At 45.0% G+C, this 16,467-nt stretch overlaps 1 protein-coding gene across 6 annotated transcripts in view; it reads left to right on the forward strand.

Annotated features, from left to right (window-relative positions):
- IQCA1 (IQ motif containing with AAA domain 1) overlaps nucleotides 1–16,467 on the forward strand; it is a 1,056,753-nt gene that overhangs the window by 790,720 nt on the left and 249,566 nt on the right. For all 6 annotated transcript variants that reach the window (XM_033944078.1, XM_033944080.1, XM_033944079.1 and 3 more), the window contains one exon: nucleotides 13,542–13,628. In XM_033944078.1, the coding sequence (XP_033799969.1) occupies nucleotides 13,542–13,628 (87 nt within the window). The remainder of the gene's footprint in view (nucleotides 1–13,541; nucleotides 13,629–16,467) is intronic.

Below are 16,467 nucleotides of genomic sequence, written 5' to 3' on the forward strand. Positions count from 1 at the left end.
GTTTGTTGAGAAACTGGGACCAGAATAATTCACTTGAGATTTTTTTGTGGTAGGTGATGGAGTTTGTGGCGCGAGTTGGGGTATCAAGGGCTGACATGAAGACAGGGAGGCAGAAAGAGCCTAGGAAGTGATCAGACCAGGGAACATGTTCCCAACGAGTCGAATCTGTGGAAGTTTTGTGCTCAGTCAGGTCAAGAAAGCTAATGATATCAATGGAGTGCCCCTTTTTGTGGGTAGGGGTGGGCGGGGGAGCAGTGAAGCCTAAGGAGATGAGGAAATCTTTCAACTCAGTTGTGTCCTTGTTGGTGTTGTCGTCTAGGTGGAGGTTTATGTCACCAATGATCAGTAGTCTTTGGAATTTTAGATAGGCCTTTGTTATGGTCTCAAGAACAAAGTCGGAGGATTTATTCCAGGGGGTGGGTGGGCGGTAGAGTAGCAGGATGCCTAATGGGTGGGGGCGAAGTTCGTCATTTATTGAGGCTAGCATGAATTCAAAGGAAGGATGACTGCCCTTTTCGAGGAGCTCAACAGTAAAGAATGATTTGTAGAGAAGGGCTAGACCTCCTCCTTTCCGGTTTATTCTAGGAGAGAAAAGACCATGGTAGCCTGGGGGACAAAGTTCATTTTGAGTGAGTAAGTCATCTTTTTTGATCCATGATTCAGTGATGCACAAAAAACCCGGATCAAAATCCTCGAGTAAATCTTTTACTATTTGGGTCTTATTTCTGATGGATCTGGCATTACAATAGAGAGTAGGGACTGGGGTGAGAGAGTCTGAGGTAAGGTTAGGCAGGTTTGCTGGAGAAACAGGTTTTAAGGAGGTGAGGTTAGCACCTCGGTGCTTTTTGAAGTGATGGGGTCTGGTGGGTACTAGCGTGGGGATTCTGAGGCCAGGACAGTTCAAAGACCATCAATCCGGGCATAGGACCTGTGAGCATGATAGTAATGGGTATAAGTTTGTTGAGAGGGGTGCAGCAGGCGCCAGCATTCAACCAATCCCAGGGAAGCCATGAATGCAAGAAAGGCCCTACGAGAGGCTCGGGAAGACACCCAAGAGCCCCCCTGGGAATGATCCAACTGGGCATCAGGGGTAACATTAAAATCTCCCCCCAAGTATACAGAGCCCTTCACAAAACTCACCAGGTCAGGAGCAAGAGAAGTATAAAAGCCAGCCTGGCCTTCGTTAAGTCCATACAGATTAATAATAGTGAGAGCTCTGCCTTGTAAGATACCCTGAATAGCCAAACATCTCCCCATGGAATCACAATACACCTGCTGTACCTCTAAATCCAATCCTTTGCGCACCAGAATAGCCAACCCCCCCCCACCTTCTTAGGGGGCCTCCCACTTTAATGAGTCCAAACTTGCTCAAAAGCAGGCGAGTGGAATACTCCCACATCTCAAGGCCTCAGATGAGTCTCCTGAAGCAGACAAACATCCCACTGTAACTTCATCAATTCATGATATACTATACTCCGTTTACCCGGACTATTCATTCCATTAACATTCCATGACCCTATAGAAAATAGTTTACCATCCCCCCTGCTGAGTACCCCACCCCTGCAGGTTGCTGATCCTCCCTTGCCAAGATCAGCCAGTCAGTAGAAAGTGATATCCTTCACAGGTGACTACTCCAAACCCCCCTGCTTCCCCAAACCATCCCCAAATAACATCCCTGCTCCCATCTCCCATCCCCCAAAAGAGAACCCCCACAACAGCCCAACCGATAAATCAGGAGAGTACCCTGAACCTTGGAAAGGGGAAAGATAAATAGGGGGGAACCCCTCCCCACCCCCATCTAAACACTAATACATGAAACCAATCCCCCAATTCCTCAACAGCGTACTCCTCCCCTTCCAACCTGAGCAGATAACATAAAACCAGCAAACTCTCACATATCTGGCATGTAGTGTAAAGAAGAAAGTAGAAGAGTGTAAATGACTAAGCCCACACCCAGCTCAGCATCACCTATGTCCATAAATGTCCCCAAAAAAAACCTCTAATGGGGCCCAAGAATTCTTCACGTAGCTGATTTGGTAGTTTTCTTGCCCGATCTCAATACTGTGGTCCAAGTCCCACTCAGCCCAGAGGTCATTGCGGGCTCTAAGATGGCTGCTGTAGCAGGAAGATTTGCACAGCCCAAATCCTGCATCGCAGACCATGCTTCCGCTACAGTACTCACTCGCTTAGATTTCCTATTAAATGTCAGCCAGACTCCAAAGGGGAAAAGCCAGCGGTATTTGTAACCCCCAGCATGTAATGCCTGTGTAACTTCCTTAAAGGCTTTAGATTTCTGCAGCGTGGACCAGGCTAAATCTTGATAAACCCCCACTTCCAAATCCTTCCACCTAAATTGCGGTGATGACGTGCCGCTTGCAGAACTTTTTCCTTCAAAGCGAAATCCCCAAAACAGGCAATAATATCCTTTGCCCCCTGTCCTCGGGATGGCCCCAAGCTACGTTGGGCCCATTGCAGCAAGATATCCGGCACCGCTGCTCCAGCCGCGCTAAGGAGTTCCTGACAAGATTCCCATACCACCAACTTACAGTCACGATACGCTTCCACATCGGGTATGCCGTTAAATCTCAAGTTATAGTAGCGGGACCGATTTTCAAGATCCTCCACCTGCTACTCTTGTAGTTCGGTAGAAATGTGGTTAGTATTGTCTTTAATCCCCGACACGGAGGTGGATATTGCCTCCACGTGGTCTTCGGTCACGGAGACCCGGGCCCAGAGTTCACCAACATCAGCGCAAAGCTCTGCCAGGGCCGTTTTCACATCAAGTTGGACCCCTACCATTTCCTCTTTCAGTTTGCGGAACCACATCTGAATGGTCTTATGTGCCTCACCATCGAGCTCTATCTGGCGCGCCGGAATGCCTTCATCCTCTGACTCAGATTGAGTCGAGGGCTCCGCAGCCATCTTGATTTTCTCCACACTCTCACCTGGCAGATCCGACGCCGATTTCTCCCCTCCTTCTCCAAAATATTTATATTTTTCCAGATTTTTCCGAGTCGCTATGACTAGGGCTCCGCAAAATCTCTTGAGTCGCCAAAAATATTATGCACTAGAAGCAGGGCCGCCATCAGGGCAGTACCACCAGTCCTGCATTCAGGGGCCCGGAGCTGACAGGGGGCCCGGGCTCCCCCAGGGTCCTAGGCCACAGTCTAGGGGGAGGGGCGGTCCGCCCCACGTGGACAGGAGAGAGCTGGACGGGGGACCCGCGGAGTTCAATACATCTCGAGCCGCAAGGCTTGTCTTCTGTTCCTGCCTGCCCTGCAGCTAACATATAGCCGATCGCAAGCGTTCCCCGATGTCAGCGCTGACGGAGGGAGGGCTTAAGCAAAGCCTGCCCTCAGACGTCAGCGCTGACGTCGGAGAATACTTCCGGTCGGCTATTTGTGCGCGGCAGGGCAGGCAGGAAGCAGAAGACAAGCCTCGCGGCTTGAGCTTCGTTTTGCTGAGAAAGTTGCAAAGATGGGCTGGGAGGCAAACGTGGAACACAAAAGGGGGGAGGGAGTGCGTTTTGGACACAAGGCATGAACTTGGGAGAGAGGAAGGGAGGGAAAGAGATGCTGAGGTGGGGGAGAGAATGGGTTTTTGGACACAGAAGGCATGGACTTGGGAGAGAGGAAGGGAGGGAAAGAGATGCTGAGGTGGGGGAGGGAATGAGTTTTTGGACACAGAAGGCATGGACTTTGGAGAGAGGAAGGGAGGGAAAGAGATGGTTGTGTACACGGGGAATAGAAGAAAGGAGAATTTTTGGTCATAGGGAGGGAGTGAGGTACAGATAGTGGCATACCAGGGTGGGGGGGGCAGTCTGCCCCGCCCCGGGTTTACGTCCCAAGGGGGTGCACAGCTGGCCACCCTCCAGTGTTCTCCCTAGGCCGGCAAACTGCGGCTCTTTAGCCACTTGAGTGCCACCGCCGCCATCGGGAAAAGGCCGGCACCAAGTTCTCCCTGCTTTTCCCTGTGGGGCCGGCCAACTCTCGCCACTCGAGTCAATTCTGACATCGGAGAGGACATTCTGGGCCAGCCAATCGCTGCCTGGCTGGCCTAGAACGTCCTCTCCGACGTTAGAATTGACGACGGGTGGCGAGAGTTGGTCAGCCCCGCGGGGAAGAGAAGCAGGGCGAACTCGGTGCCGGCCTGTTCCCGATGGCGGCAGTGGCAGCCTATTCCCCAGTGGCGGTGGCAGCATTTTCCCAATGGTGGTGGCATAGGGGAGGGCAGGGAGAAAGAAAGAAAGGGGGAACAGGAAGCCAGAAAGAAAGAAAGGGGGCAGGGTGAAACAAAGAAAAATGGGGCACGGAAAGAGAGAGAGAGAGAAAGACAGACATACAGAACGAAAGAGGGTGTGGAGAGAGAAAGAAGGGGGCAGGGTGAGAGAGAGAAAAACAGACATACAGAAAGAAATGGTGAGAGAGAGAAAAAGAAAGAAGGGGCAGGGTGAAACAAAGAAAAAGTTTGAGGAGGGAATGAGGTCTGGAGGAGAGGAAGCATACAGGAGGCTGAAAGAAGGGAAGAAATATAAGAAATATTGGATGCACAGTCAGAAGAATAAAGTGCAACCAGAGAGTGATGAAATTACCAAAGGTAGGAAAAATGGTTTTATTTTCAATTTAGTGATCAAAATGTGTCTGCTTTGAGAATTGATATATGCTGTCTATATTTTGCACTATGGCCCCCTTTTACTAAACCGCAATAGCGTTTTTTTAGCGCAGGGAGCCTATGAGCGTTGAGAGCAGCGTGGGGCATTCAGCACAGCTCCCTGCGCTAAAAAAACGCTATCGCGTTTTAGTAAAAAGGGAGGGGGAATATTTGTCTATTTTTGTATAGTTGTTACTGAGGTGACATTGCATAAAGTCATCTGCCTTGACCTCTTTGAAAACCGCCGGAATATAAATGATAATTAACATTTTCTCTGCGTACAGCGTGCTTTGTGAAATTTTATTGTTGGTAGATCATTTTGACTTGGCCACAAAGGTAAGGGGGAGGGAGGGAGGGGAACTGCTGAAAGACATCTAGTAATCCTTGAAGGCTTGACTGTGCATGGAATTATTTTTGTAAAATCATGTTTTGTTATGTGACTGGCATTATTTAGACTTTAATTTCTATGAATGAATAGAATGAAAATGATATACATTACTTGCTTGTTTTTATGTGCATGTGCTGAAGGAAAGTGGAGAGAGAGTGGGCTGAGGACGCTGAAGGGAAATGGGGAAGAGAGAATGGGGAGAATTCGTTGATTTATAAATTGACAATTGTACAGAATATTGTTTCTTTTTTATATTCATCCATAGCTGCATGTTAATGATGTGCTCATATGCACTTATTTATCATCATAACATATACATCATCATTAACATGCAGCTGTGGATGTGTAAGGACAGGCTGAGGAGGATGGATGGGAAGGAAGGAAGGTGCACATATCAACATATCGTACATTTTTAACATGCATGATGCAGCTATAGACAAGCAGAGGAGGATGGGATCATACAGATGTGTATGTTCAGATATGTGTAGTTTTTTCTGATGTATTTATTAAGCTTACAGTATTTATAAAAACACATGTAATACTTGTTACAAAAAATATTGTGCAATTGTGATCTACTTCTGGCCTACAAAGGTCAAAAGAAATCCTTAACTGAGATTTTACATTCAAAAGTGAATTATAGCTACTAGCACTATTATTTATTAGTTATTTATTATGCAGATGTTTGTTAGTTTGTTATTAGTTCAGTATTAGACATATGTTAGTTTAGAATAGATAGGTATAGATTAGTTTAGGTTAGGTTAGGTCCCTGCTGAAAGAGTCTACCTTGACGTGGTTGCAGGCTTACAAATCTTTTGGTCAAAGAGTGCGGCGACAGAGAAAAGTATGTGTGTATTCGGCCCATGGAAGAAGGGGAGGTCGGGGGGGGGGGGGAAGGGGTGCGTGGGGGGCCCAATAGGATTGCTCAGTAAGGGGCCCAGAAATTTCTGATGGCGGCCCTGACTAGAAGCGCTAAACTCCTCTTTTCACTTCAGCCCCGTCGGAGCTCTTGGTTTAGGCAGCCATACACTGAGATGACGTCACTTCCCTCAGGAAGCAGTCATTCTTGTGGCTCCAGATTGGCCATGCAAAATGTGGTATGCAGACCTAGTGCATCTTCAGAGAGATGCAAGTCTCAGACTGCGAGTATAGCTGGACTTTTTCTCTGGGACCAGTGGTCAGTGAAGAACCGGATCACTTTGCTCTTATGGCATGGTGCTTGAGTGCATGGCACTAGAACGCAAGGTATATTCAGAAGTGGTCATTCCTTCCCTGCTGGAGAGCCAGAAACCCTAAGACGGTCTCTGCTTATGCTAAGGCATGGGAAACTTTTCAGCACCGGTGCATTAAAGAGAAAGTGGAGCTTTTCCCTGCTCCAATCTCCATAGTGTCCTATTAATGGCCATATGCTAATTTCTCAATTAGCATGAGGCCATTAGTGCATGAGCCCTTACCATCACCTATTTTGTAGGTGAAAGGGGCTCCTGCGCCAACCCTACACTAATCAGTGTCACTAGTGCCCACACACTAACCAATTATCTCGGGCCTTCTCTACTCTCCCATGCTCTATGCTGAAGCTCAGTTCAGGATTTCCCAACAACACACCAGATATATATGCACACAGCAACAAAAACTTAGGGGTCCTTTAACTCAGTGTTTCTCAACTTAGTCCTGGAGTACCACCTTGCCAGTCAGGTTTTTGGGATATCCACAATGAATATGCATAAACTTGATTTGCATACACTGTCTCCTTTCTATGCAAATTTCTTTCATGCATATTCATTGTGGATATCCCAAAAACCTGATTGGCAAGGGGGTACTCCAGGACTGAGTTGAGAAATGCTTTAACTAAGCCACAGTAAGCTTGAATGCATGCTTACTGCATGTTAAAAAACATTACCTCTTGCAGTGGTGTTACTCAGAATCCACGTTGTGGGACTTTCTTGTTTCAGAGCTTGAGTGCATATGGCTTTGTTGGCATCTCATGTGGACATAGCCAGATTTCCTTCATGGAACCTCAATGTGCCTTTCAGTGCTATAGAAATGATAACTAATAGTAGTAGTAGTACTTTTTGCAAGGTCTCAGTCAGGCTCCATATGAACCGCTGAAGGAAACATTCTTGATGGATCTGATGCGCAAGGTAGTTTTTCTTGTGGCTATTACTTCAGCTGCTTAAATAGTTGTTTACACAGTTCACACTATGTGTTACATCTGCAAAGTTATGGGATATCAGCTTACCATATTAGGGGGCCCCCAGCCTACAGGCCCCTTTTTTCAAAGCCACAGTAGCAATGCAGCTCATTCAATTCTTGTGGGCTTTGGTGCATTTACAGCAGTAGCATCTCTACTGTGACTTTGTAAATGGGGTCCTATATGTGTTAACCCTTCCTTTACCCATTAACTCATCTTCTTCCAAGACAGCTGGTATGTGGACATGTTGCAATTGCAGCAGCTCATATGGGGTTTTTTTTCTCAAGATTCTCAAGCTGCCATAAACAAATTAATCATCATATTAGGATACCTGCCTAAATGTTATATCAGGTGTACAACGACTGCTACTTCTATCTAATTCCTGAACAGCAGTCATCCTTCTGCATGGTATTTGTGGGTTCAAAAGAAAACAAGTCCTCTGTAGAACTCATGTCATTTGAGGACGAATCAGAAATATGTCATGTCCATGGTAAAGACTCATGTACACCTACATTCCAGTGAGCTACTCTTCCATCCAGCCTTATTGCTGATATATAATGGTCGCTCTCTATCACTCATTCAACTTACTGTACCTTGCAACAATGTACGAGCATTCCTGCTGTTGCACCATGAGGGACCTTTTCAAAGAACACACAGGTCAGAATTGGGACATCCCACTAATAGCATTCAAAAAGAGTCCATCTCTCAGCCAAGGAAAATTATCAAGGTGTACTGTTTGAAAATACCTGAGAACATCCAAAATGAACAGCCTTTTTCTAAAATAAAACATCCAAACTATAAACTCCAGAAAGCAAGAACAAGGACACCTGTCTGGCAACAGTTGTATAAAAATAGCCACACTGATGCCTCCACAGAGCGGAAGTGCAGCCTAGTGATCAGCAGAGTGGACACTAATCCAAGTTCATATTCCACTACAAATTTTGTTCTAAATGGTGATTCCTCCAAAGACAAGGGAATTATCTGTAGGTGCACCATCTCAATAGTTCTTTAATATTTAGGTTTGATGGGCATAACTATGTTTCTGGAGGGTTCACAATTTAAAAGTAAAATATAAATAAATAAAGCTGAAGTGTGATCTGAACCTAGGTGCCCTGGTTTTTATTCTACTGCAATGACCACTAGGCTACCCTTTAGACTTGCTTGCTGCTGTGTTCAGCATGCCCATAAGTCAGGGAGCCTAATTTCCCTTTCTAATGTTACTTTCAGGGGTGATTTACAAGGGGTCATGACTTAATCCCTCAAGGGGGTCAGCTACTCAATCAAGGTACTTTTTATATTCTGTACTTGATTGAAACAGGTCTAACTTAGGACACCCTTCAATTTTTTATTTGAATGTGTCTTCCCATTCAGTTACCACTGTTAGACTTCTAAATATGTCCCCTCCCTAGTTCTGTCCCAAACATGCTCCCTTGCTATTTGGATGAACTACAGTATATGATGTCCAAATTCTGCCTTTCAAAAATCTCAATTTGGACATTTTTGACAGATGGACTTCTTCAGGCCATTTTGAGATCACAAGGCTCTATGTAATCAGTGTCTTTTAACTTTGACACTAAAGTACATTGACATTTCTTCCACTGTGGTAATTGCTGTTGGATATCAAGATTTCACACCCTCCCCAGTCTGACCTAAATCACTCAGAGCATGCCCTTCTTGCTATTTGGATGTACTGCAGTGTTGGACATCCCTATTCTAGATTAAAGGCTGATTAAGTGTAGGAGACAGAATAGTGGTAAATAGAGTTTACTAGGAGGAAAAGGATGTTGTTAGTAGAGTACCGCAGGAGTCTGTCTTTGGGCCAGCTCTGTTTAACATTTTTGTGAGTGATATTTTGGAAGGGACTATCTGGCAAAGTTTGTGTTTTTGCAGATACCAAGCTCTGTAATAGGGTAGATACCCCGGAGGGTGTCGATAACATGAGGCGGCATCTGGTGAAGCTTGAAGAATGGTTTGGTAATAGGCAAGTAAGATTTAATGCTAAAAAATGCAAGGTCATGCAATTGGGCTGCAAAAATCCAGGAAAACGATATAGTACAGGAGGCAAAGTACTTCTGTGTATGGAAGAAGAGAGGGACTTGGTGGTGATTGTTTCTGATGATCTCAGGGTAGCAAAACAGGTAGAAAACGCGACAGTCATAGCCAGGAAGATACTTGGGTGCATAAGAAGAGGAATGGCCCGTAGGAAAAGGGAGGTGATAATGCCATTTTATAAGTCTCTGGTGAGGCCCGATTTGGAATATTGTGTGCAATTTTGAAGACCGCGCCTTCAAAAAAATATAAAAAGTATAGCGTCAGTTCAGAGGGCTGCTACAAACTGGTTAGTGGTCTTTGTCATAAATCATAAGGGAACAGACTTAGAGACCTTAATATGAATACTCTGGAAGAAAGACGGGAGAAGGGTATATGATAGATACATTTAAATATCTCCATGGTTCCTTCCCCTCAGCCTGGGTTCCTTCCCCGCATGGTACTACACCATCCTCTGAGAAGGGTCTGGCACTGGGTCTGTAAATTTCATTCTGTTAATCCTACTGTTTCTCCTTTCTTGCCTTTACGTTTCAATGGTAATTTTCTTCCTGGGGTGAATGGAGCCAGTTTTGTCAGATGGGAAGCAAGGGGGATTCATTATTTGTTTCAATTGGTGGATTTTGATCTCCCTCGCATTGATGGATTTGCTTATAAGCAGATTCATCACAATATTACTTCCCTACACCTTGCCATTTAACAGCTTCTTGTCAACAGTTGTTGTCTATGGCATATACCATTGGATCGTAGCTCCATGTTCCTCTTAAGTTTCACCATAGACATTTGAAAGATGAATCTCCCCTGCTTGACCATACTAGCTTACGAGATGCTTGGGCTCGTGATCTCAATACTGAATTGCCTAATGATGTGATTTTACATGCTGTTAAAAAATTGCCTGCCTTACACAAATATACCACTTTTTGGGAATAACATTATAAGCTGGTCTTATGATTGTATATTTCTCCTAAGAGGGCTCATCTCTCTGGGTTCCGAGCATCGGCTGAATGTCTTTGCTGTCATGCACCTGAAGCTAGTTTGGGACATATGTTTTTGACCTGTCCTACTATTCGATCCTTTTGGGATGCCATATTTTTTTATGTGGAGCGCATCTGGAATGTTACTATACAAAATTCTCCTTTACTCTTATTTGGTGCCTCTCTACATTTTTATCCTCAAAGATGGGGAGCTGCTGCTTTTCTCAGGTGGAAGTTTTGGTCGCTCTGAAATGCATTCTGCTCAAGTGGTTGGAGGTAGATGCTCCTGATTATTCCCTCTGGGGTTGTCACCTAATTACGCTCCTAATGTGGGAAAGAAGGGATATGCTGGATTTTTCCTCGTTACCGGGGCGCACTTTTCAGCGCACTTGGGAACCATTCTGGAATACTATGACTCTCTTAGCTCGTAGTTGCTTATTGAATTGTTGAACTATTGTTCTTTGAATTTTTCTGAGTTCTTTGTCTATGTATGAGTATCTGTGCATACTTTTTTTTACTGGTTCACATTCTGGTTTGTAGCTTGAAGGAGGACTGGAGGTGGGGAGTGGACTGGGGGAGGGCTTGGAGGGTTGGGGTTGGGGTTGGTGGGGTCGTATTGTGTTTCTTGACAAAGTGAGCTTGTTTTCAGTATTCTGCTGTGATTTTTGTTTCTCTTATTGAGCTCAATAAAATATATTTGACAATAAATATCTCCATGGTATTAATGTACAGGAGGTGAGTCTTTTTCAAAGGAAGGAAAAATCTGGAAGGAGAGGGCTTAGGATGAAGTTAAGAGGTGATAGGCTCAGGAGTCATCTAAAGAAATACTTCTTTTCAGAAAGGATGGTAGATGCGTGGAATAGTCTGCCGGTAGAGGTGGTGGAGACGAAGACTGTATCTGAATTTAAGATAGCATGGGACAAGCATGTGGGATCTCTTAGGGAGAGGAGGAGATAGTGGATGCTGTCGATGTCGATGGGCAGACTAGATGCGCCGTTCAGCCTTCATCCACCATCATGTTTCTATGCCTTTGTAAAATTGGGATTTGGATGTTTCAAGCACATGGATGTCCATTTCGACCTTTTAAGATGTTCATATAGTTTGAAAACGAACATCTAAGGGCTCCTTTTACTAAGGTGCACTAGTGTTTTTAGCACACGTAGAAATTACCGTACGGTACACTTCTAGAAAAACACCAGCTCAATGCTGGCATTAAGGTCTAGCGCATGGGGCAATTTAGCGCGCACCATTCCGCACGTTAAGGCCCTAACGCACCTTAGTAAAAGGAGCCCTAAGTGTCACAAGGAATGTGAGATTTGAACTTATTTCCATGGTTCTCAGTTCACTGTTCTATGAAATTACGCCCTGAAAAATACGCAGTTTAAAAGTAAAATGCTGTTAGAGCCATGCCTATTTTAGAATGTTAGAAGAGTAATCATGCATTCTCACTAGCCTTTATCAGAGCAATATTTTTCAATAAATGATCACTGATGTACAAATGTCTTCTTTATTTTTGGTGAAAAATGTGTTTAAGTTTTTTTCATCTTTATCTTTAATTGTTGCATTTTCTAGTTGGCCACTGTATTCTTCAATCTTTCTTTTCACAATATTCCTACTCATTTTCATATTCCATACTTATTTTAGAAGAGAAACCGTAAGCTTATTTGACTCTGATATCCAGATCAGGGTACCCCCTAGATGTTAATATTGGAATCTGTTCATTATTTAATTCATTTGTCTTGTTATTATTCCTCTACCTAGGAGCTTGATTCTCTGAGTCCATGTACATAGAAACATAGAAAGATGATGACAGAAAAGGGCTACAGCCCATCAAGTCTGCCCACTCTACTGACCCACCCCATTAAGTCTGAGTACTAAGTCATCAGCACTCAGACTTAATGGGGTGGGTCAGTAGAGTGGGCAGACTTGATGGGCTGTAGCCCTTTTCTGCCGTCATCTTTCTATGTTTCTGTTTCTATGTACATCTGCACTGTTGTGGCAACTTAAAGGCCATAGACAACAGACATTATTTACCGTATTTTCACGGGTATAGCGCGCGGGAAACCGACATATATGTTAAAAAAAATTTGTATACCGCGCACACCCGTATACCGCGCATGTGCCTCAGGCCCCGTCCCCAGGAGGGACCTAAGGCTCCCGGGCCTATTCTGATTGGCCCAGGCGCCTTAGGCCCCACCAGTAGGCGGAGCTTTGGGACGGATGGGCCAATCCGGCCTCATTCCGTCATTGGCTGCCTGCCGGACAGGCGGGTTTGGCTCCCATCTGTCCGGCCAACTACACAAAGGTACGGGGAAGGGGGGTGGGGGTGTCGTTGGGGTCAGCCCGGGGGGTCGCAGGTCAGCTGGGGGAGCGGTCGGAGGTTCTTGGGGGGGGCGGTCGTTGGGGGGAGGGGGGTTTGCGTCGAGGGCAGGAGGGCCTGGGATCCCTCCTGCCCGTAATGTAGTGCGGGGTGGGGGTAGGGGGTCGCCGTGGCCAGGAGGGTTTGGGCTCCCTCCTGGCCTGATATTGTTGGGGAGTTGGGGAGTCGGCGGGGCAAGAGGGTTTGGGCTCTCTTTGCCCCGATCATGTCGGGGAATCGGGGGGGCAAGAGGGCTTGAGCTCCCTCTTGCCCCGATCGTGTTGGGGGTGCCACGGTTGGCTGGGGCAAGAGGGCTTGAGCTCCCTCTTGCCCCGATCGTGTCGGGGAATCGGGGAGTCGGCGGGGCAAGAGGGCTTGATGTCAGAGAAAGGGCGGGACCGCCGGAAGAAGCAGCGCAGGCGCAGGGCTCACAGAAGGGCCGGGACCGCCAAGAGGAAGCAGCAGGACACCGGTAGGAGCTTCTACATGATGGGGGGGGGGTCGGGAGGCTGTGGGGGTGCAAGCGGTCCTTCAGGGTGGGGATGCGGGTGTGGGTGGGAGTGCGTGCGTGCGAGCGGTCCTTCGGGGTGGGGGTGCGGGTGCGTGCGAGCGGTCCTTTGAGGTGGGGGTGCGAGCGGTCCTGTGGGGGGGGTGAATCGGACGTCGGGGGGAGGGAACTATGTAAAAAAAAATTTGTACAATGCGCTCACGCGTATAACGCACAAGGTTATGCACGGTTTGTAAAAAACGTGTATAACGCGCGCGTTATATGCGTGAAAATACGGTATTTGCATATGTCTTGTATCTTATTCTCCTAATTTTAAAGTACCCAAATTTGCCCACAGAAGAGAGAAATTTTAAGTGACCCAATGAAAAGAAGGAGCATACCTACAGAACAAGGACATTCTGACTGATTTCATGTTTTTGCTCTGACAGGTGGCACGCCAATTACAGCCTTCAGTTGTGTGGATTGGAGATACAGAGAAAACATTCTACAAGAAAGTGCCAAAGGCTGACAAGCAGGTGATGAATTCCCCTGTTGCTAATACTATTTATTACTTCTTTTAGAACAAGATTCTTCTTTTCTTTGCTGCTAGCTGGTTTTTTTTTTCTGAATTATATTTCATATAAAAATGTAATTTAAAGAATTCAGGACCCAATTTACCAAGCTTTTTTTCCCTACAGAGACAGAAGGGCCGATGCAGAAAGCCTTGTATGGCTCTTTGCTGAAGCTCAGCTCAGAATTTCCCAAAGCACACATAAAAATTTTTTGCATTCAATGCAATTAGCAAATTGTATACATATAAGCTGTGTGCAAAGAAATGTGTTAACATGGGAGTGCAAACCAGATGTATATGCACACAGCAACCAAAATTTAGGGGTCCTTTTACTAAGCTGCAATAATGTGTGTTTACCACAGGTTAAAAAGGCACTACCACAGGATGTGTTCAGGTACCCCTTGGTAGTTCTGGGATCAGCATACACTCTGCAGTATTGCTTTTTTAACCTTCAGTAAGGATGCATTTGAGCTTACTGCAGCTTAGTTAAAGGACCCCTAAGTTTTAGTTACTGTGTGCATATTGTCACCTCTAGGCACCTAACCGACTTGGTTAGGGCGTTTTGAACCGTAACAATATTCTCCCCAGCATGCCCTCTATAGCTTGAGGGTCCCCCTCAGATCTTTCATCCAACTAGGCAACTGCCTAACAGTGCAAGTTCAGGTAAGTAAAGTGATTTTCATTCAACAAACAGACACCAAGTCAAAATGGCTTCCAAAATAAAATAAAGATTTAGGCCACCGGTCAGATAAGCTTCAAATCCTGTGTTATGTTTCTTGCACACAGCACAAATAATGCTAATGGAAAAACATAGAGCAAATAGTTCAGCTTTTATCAAATGGTAATAGTCCTTGCATAGGAAAAGCACCTTGACAAACAGACTCTAGTTCACTGCACTGGAGCAATTCAAAAATGAAAACAAAAAGTAGCACTCCCTTTTCCCGGAGCTACAAAAAGTAGCACTCCCTTTTCCCGGAGCTCTCCCTATACAGACAGCTTGTTTGCGGTTTTAACTCATTCTTGCTTCATTTGGGACTCCTGATGAAGGCGTGTTTTCCGAAACATGGACCGTGTCGGGTTCACTTGTTTGTTTTTAGGTGTTGTTATTAACCGCATTTTATCTATTGTTAAAATAAACTTTGCCTGCATCATTGTACTCTCGTCTGCAGTTTTCTTTGTTTTGGTTTGCCTTCGTACTCCTGACTGCAGACCCTTTTTGGTTCTCCCCTTTGTTGTTTTTTTTAAAGGGACAGGACTACAAACCTGCCACAGTGCAAATCCTCTGAATTAGCTCTGGGTTTGTCACAATATGTATCTGGTGTATTCTCCCATGTTAACACATAATTCTTTACACACAGCTTATTTGTATACAATTTGCTAATTACATTGTGTACAAAATTTTTTTATATGTGTGTTGGGAAATCCCGAGCTGAGCTTCAGCATAGAGCTTGGGAGAGTAGAAGTACCTTGAGCGAATTAGTTAGCGTGTGGGCACTGGTGCAAACTGATTAGTGTAGGTTTAGCTCAGGAGCCCCTTTCACCTACATGCACTAATGGTCTCATCTAATCTAATCTTCCATTTGTGTGTCGCATATGCCTATACAGGCTCAAGGCGACAGATCAAAGAAGAAGGGGGAAAGTAGTAGGGGAAAGGGAATGGAGAAAATAAGAGAGGGGACCCAGAAGTAGGGGGAGTTATACAGAAACTAAAACAGTTAATTGTCAAAGAGGTGAGTCTTCAGGTTTTTTCTGAATGTAGTGTAGTTTGTCTCTGTCCTGATAACTTCTGGTAGGTCATTCCAGGTTTTTACACCCAGATAAGTTAGCATAGAGTGGAAAATTTGCTTGTAGTGGAGGTTTTTTGTGGATGGTAGATTTAGTTGGATTCTGTTAAGGATTATTTTTGATGTCGACCAAACATTAGAGAATAATTGGATGAGAGGGGCTGCTGAGCTTCCGTATAGGATCTGGTGTAGGATACAAGACGATTTAAAAATTATTCGGGATGATATTGGGATCCAATGTAGTTGCCTGATGAAGGTTGTGATTGAGTTAAATTTCTTTAATTTGTAGATTAGTCTAACTGCTGCATTCTGGATGAGTTGTAGTTTGTGGATGAGAGAAGTGTTGATGCCAAGGTAGGCGGAGTTGCAATAGTTCAATTGAGATAGGACCATCATCTAAACGATTAGAGCAAAGTGGTGTGGGTGTAAGTATGATCTTGTGAGTCGCAGTTGACGCATAGTGTAGATGGTCTTTTTCTGAAGGTTAGATATTTGTGGTTCCATTGTGAGAGTGTCGTCTAAGATGCCTGATGAAAGAGTGAGGTGAGGTATGACATTCTGTTGTGCGGTGTGGAAACCAATGGCTTTGGTCTTAGTGGCGTTCAGTTTCATCTTGTTGTTCATTGCCCAGGTCTGAATTTTATCTATATTGTTTGAGATTTTTTATGGCAATATTATGATGTTATTGGTTATGAAAATGAGGAGGAGGATGTCGTCGGCATACAATAGTACCTTTTCATCTTCCATTTTGATGTGACCCAGCAAGCTCATGAATAAATTGAATAAGATTGGGGATAATGGGGAGCCTTGTGGGACGCCATAGAATGCCTTCCAAGGGTTGGAGTATGATTCTTGCCTTTTGACTACGTATTCATGATTTTAGGAAGTCGGCGAACCAATTCAGTACATTCCTGTTATACCGATTTCCGAGAGTTTGTTTAGGAGTAATTGGTGGTCCATTGAGTCGAAGGCTGCAGAGATATCAAATTGGAGTAATATTGTCTGATGACCCAAACTTAG

The sequence above is a fragment of the Geotrypetes seraphini genome, chromosome 5, assembly GCF_902459505.1.
Source record: "Geotrypetes seraphini chromosome 5, aGeoSer1.1, whole genome shotgun sequence".
Taxonomy (NCBI): Eukaryota; Metazoa; Chordata; class Amphibia; order Gymnophiona; family Dermophiidae; genus Geotrypetes; species Geotrypetes seraphini.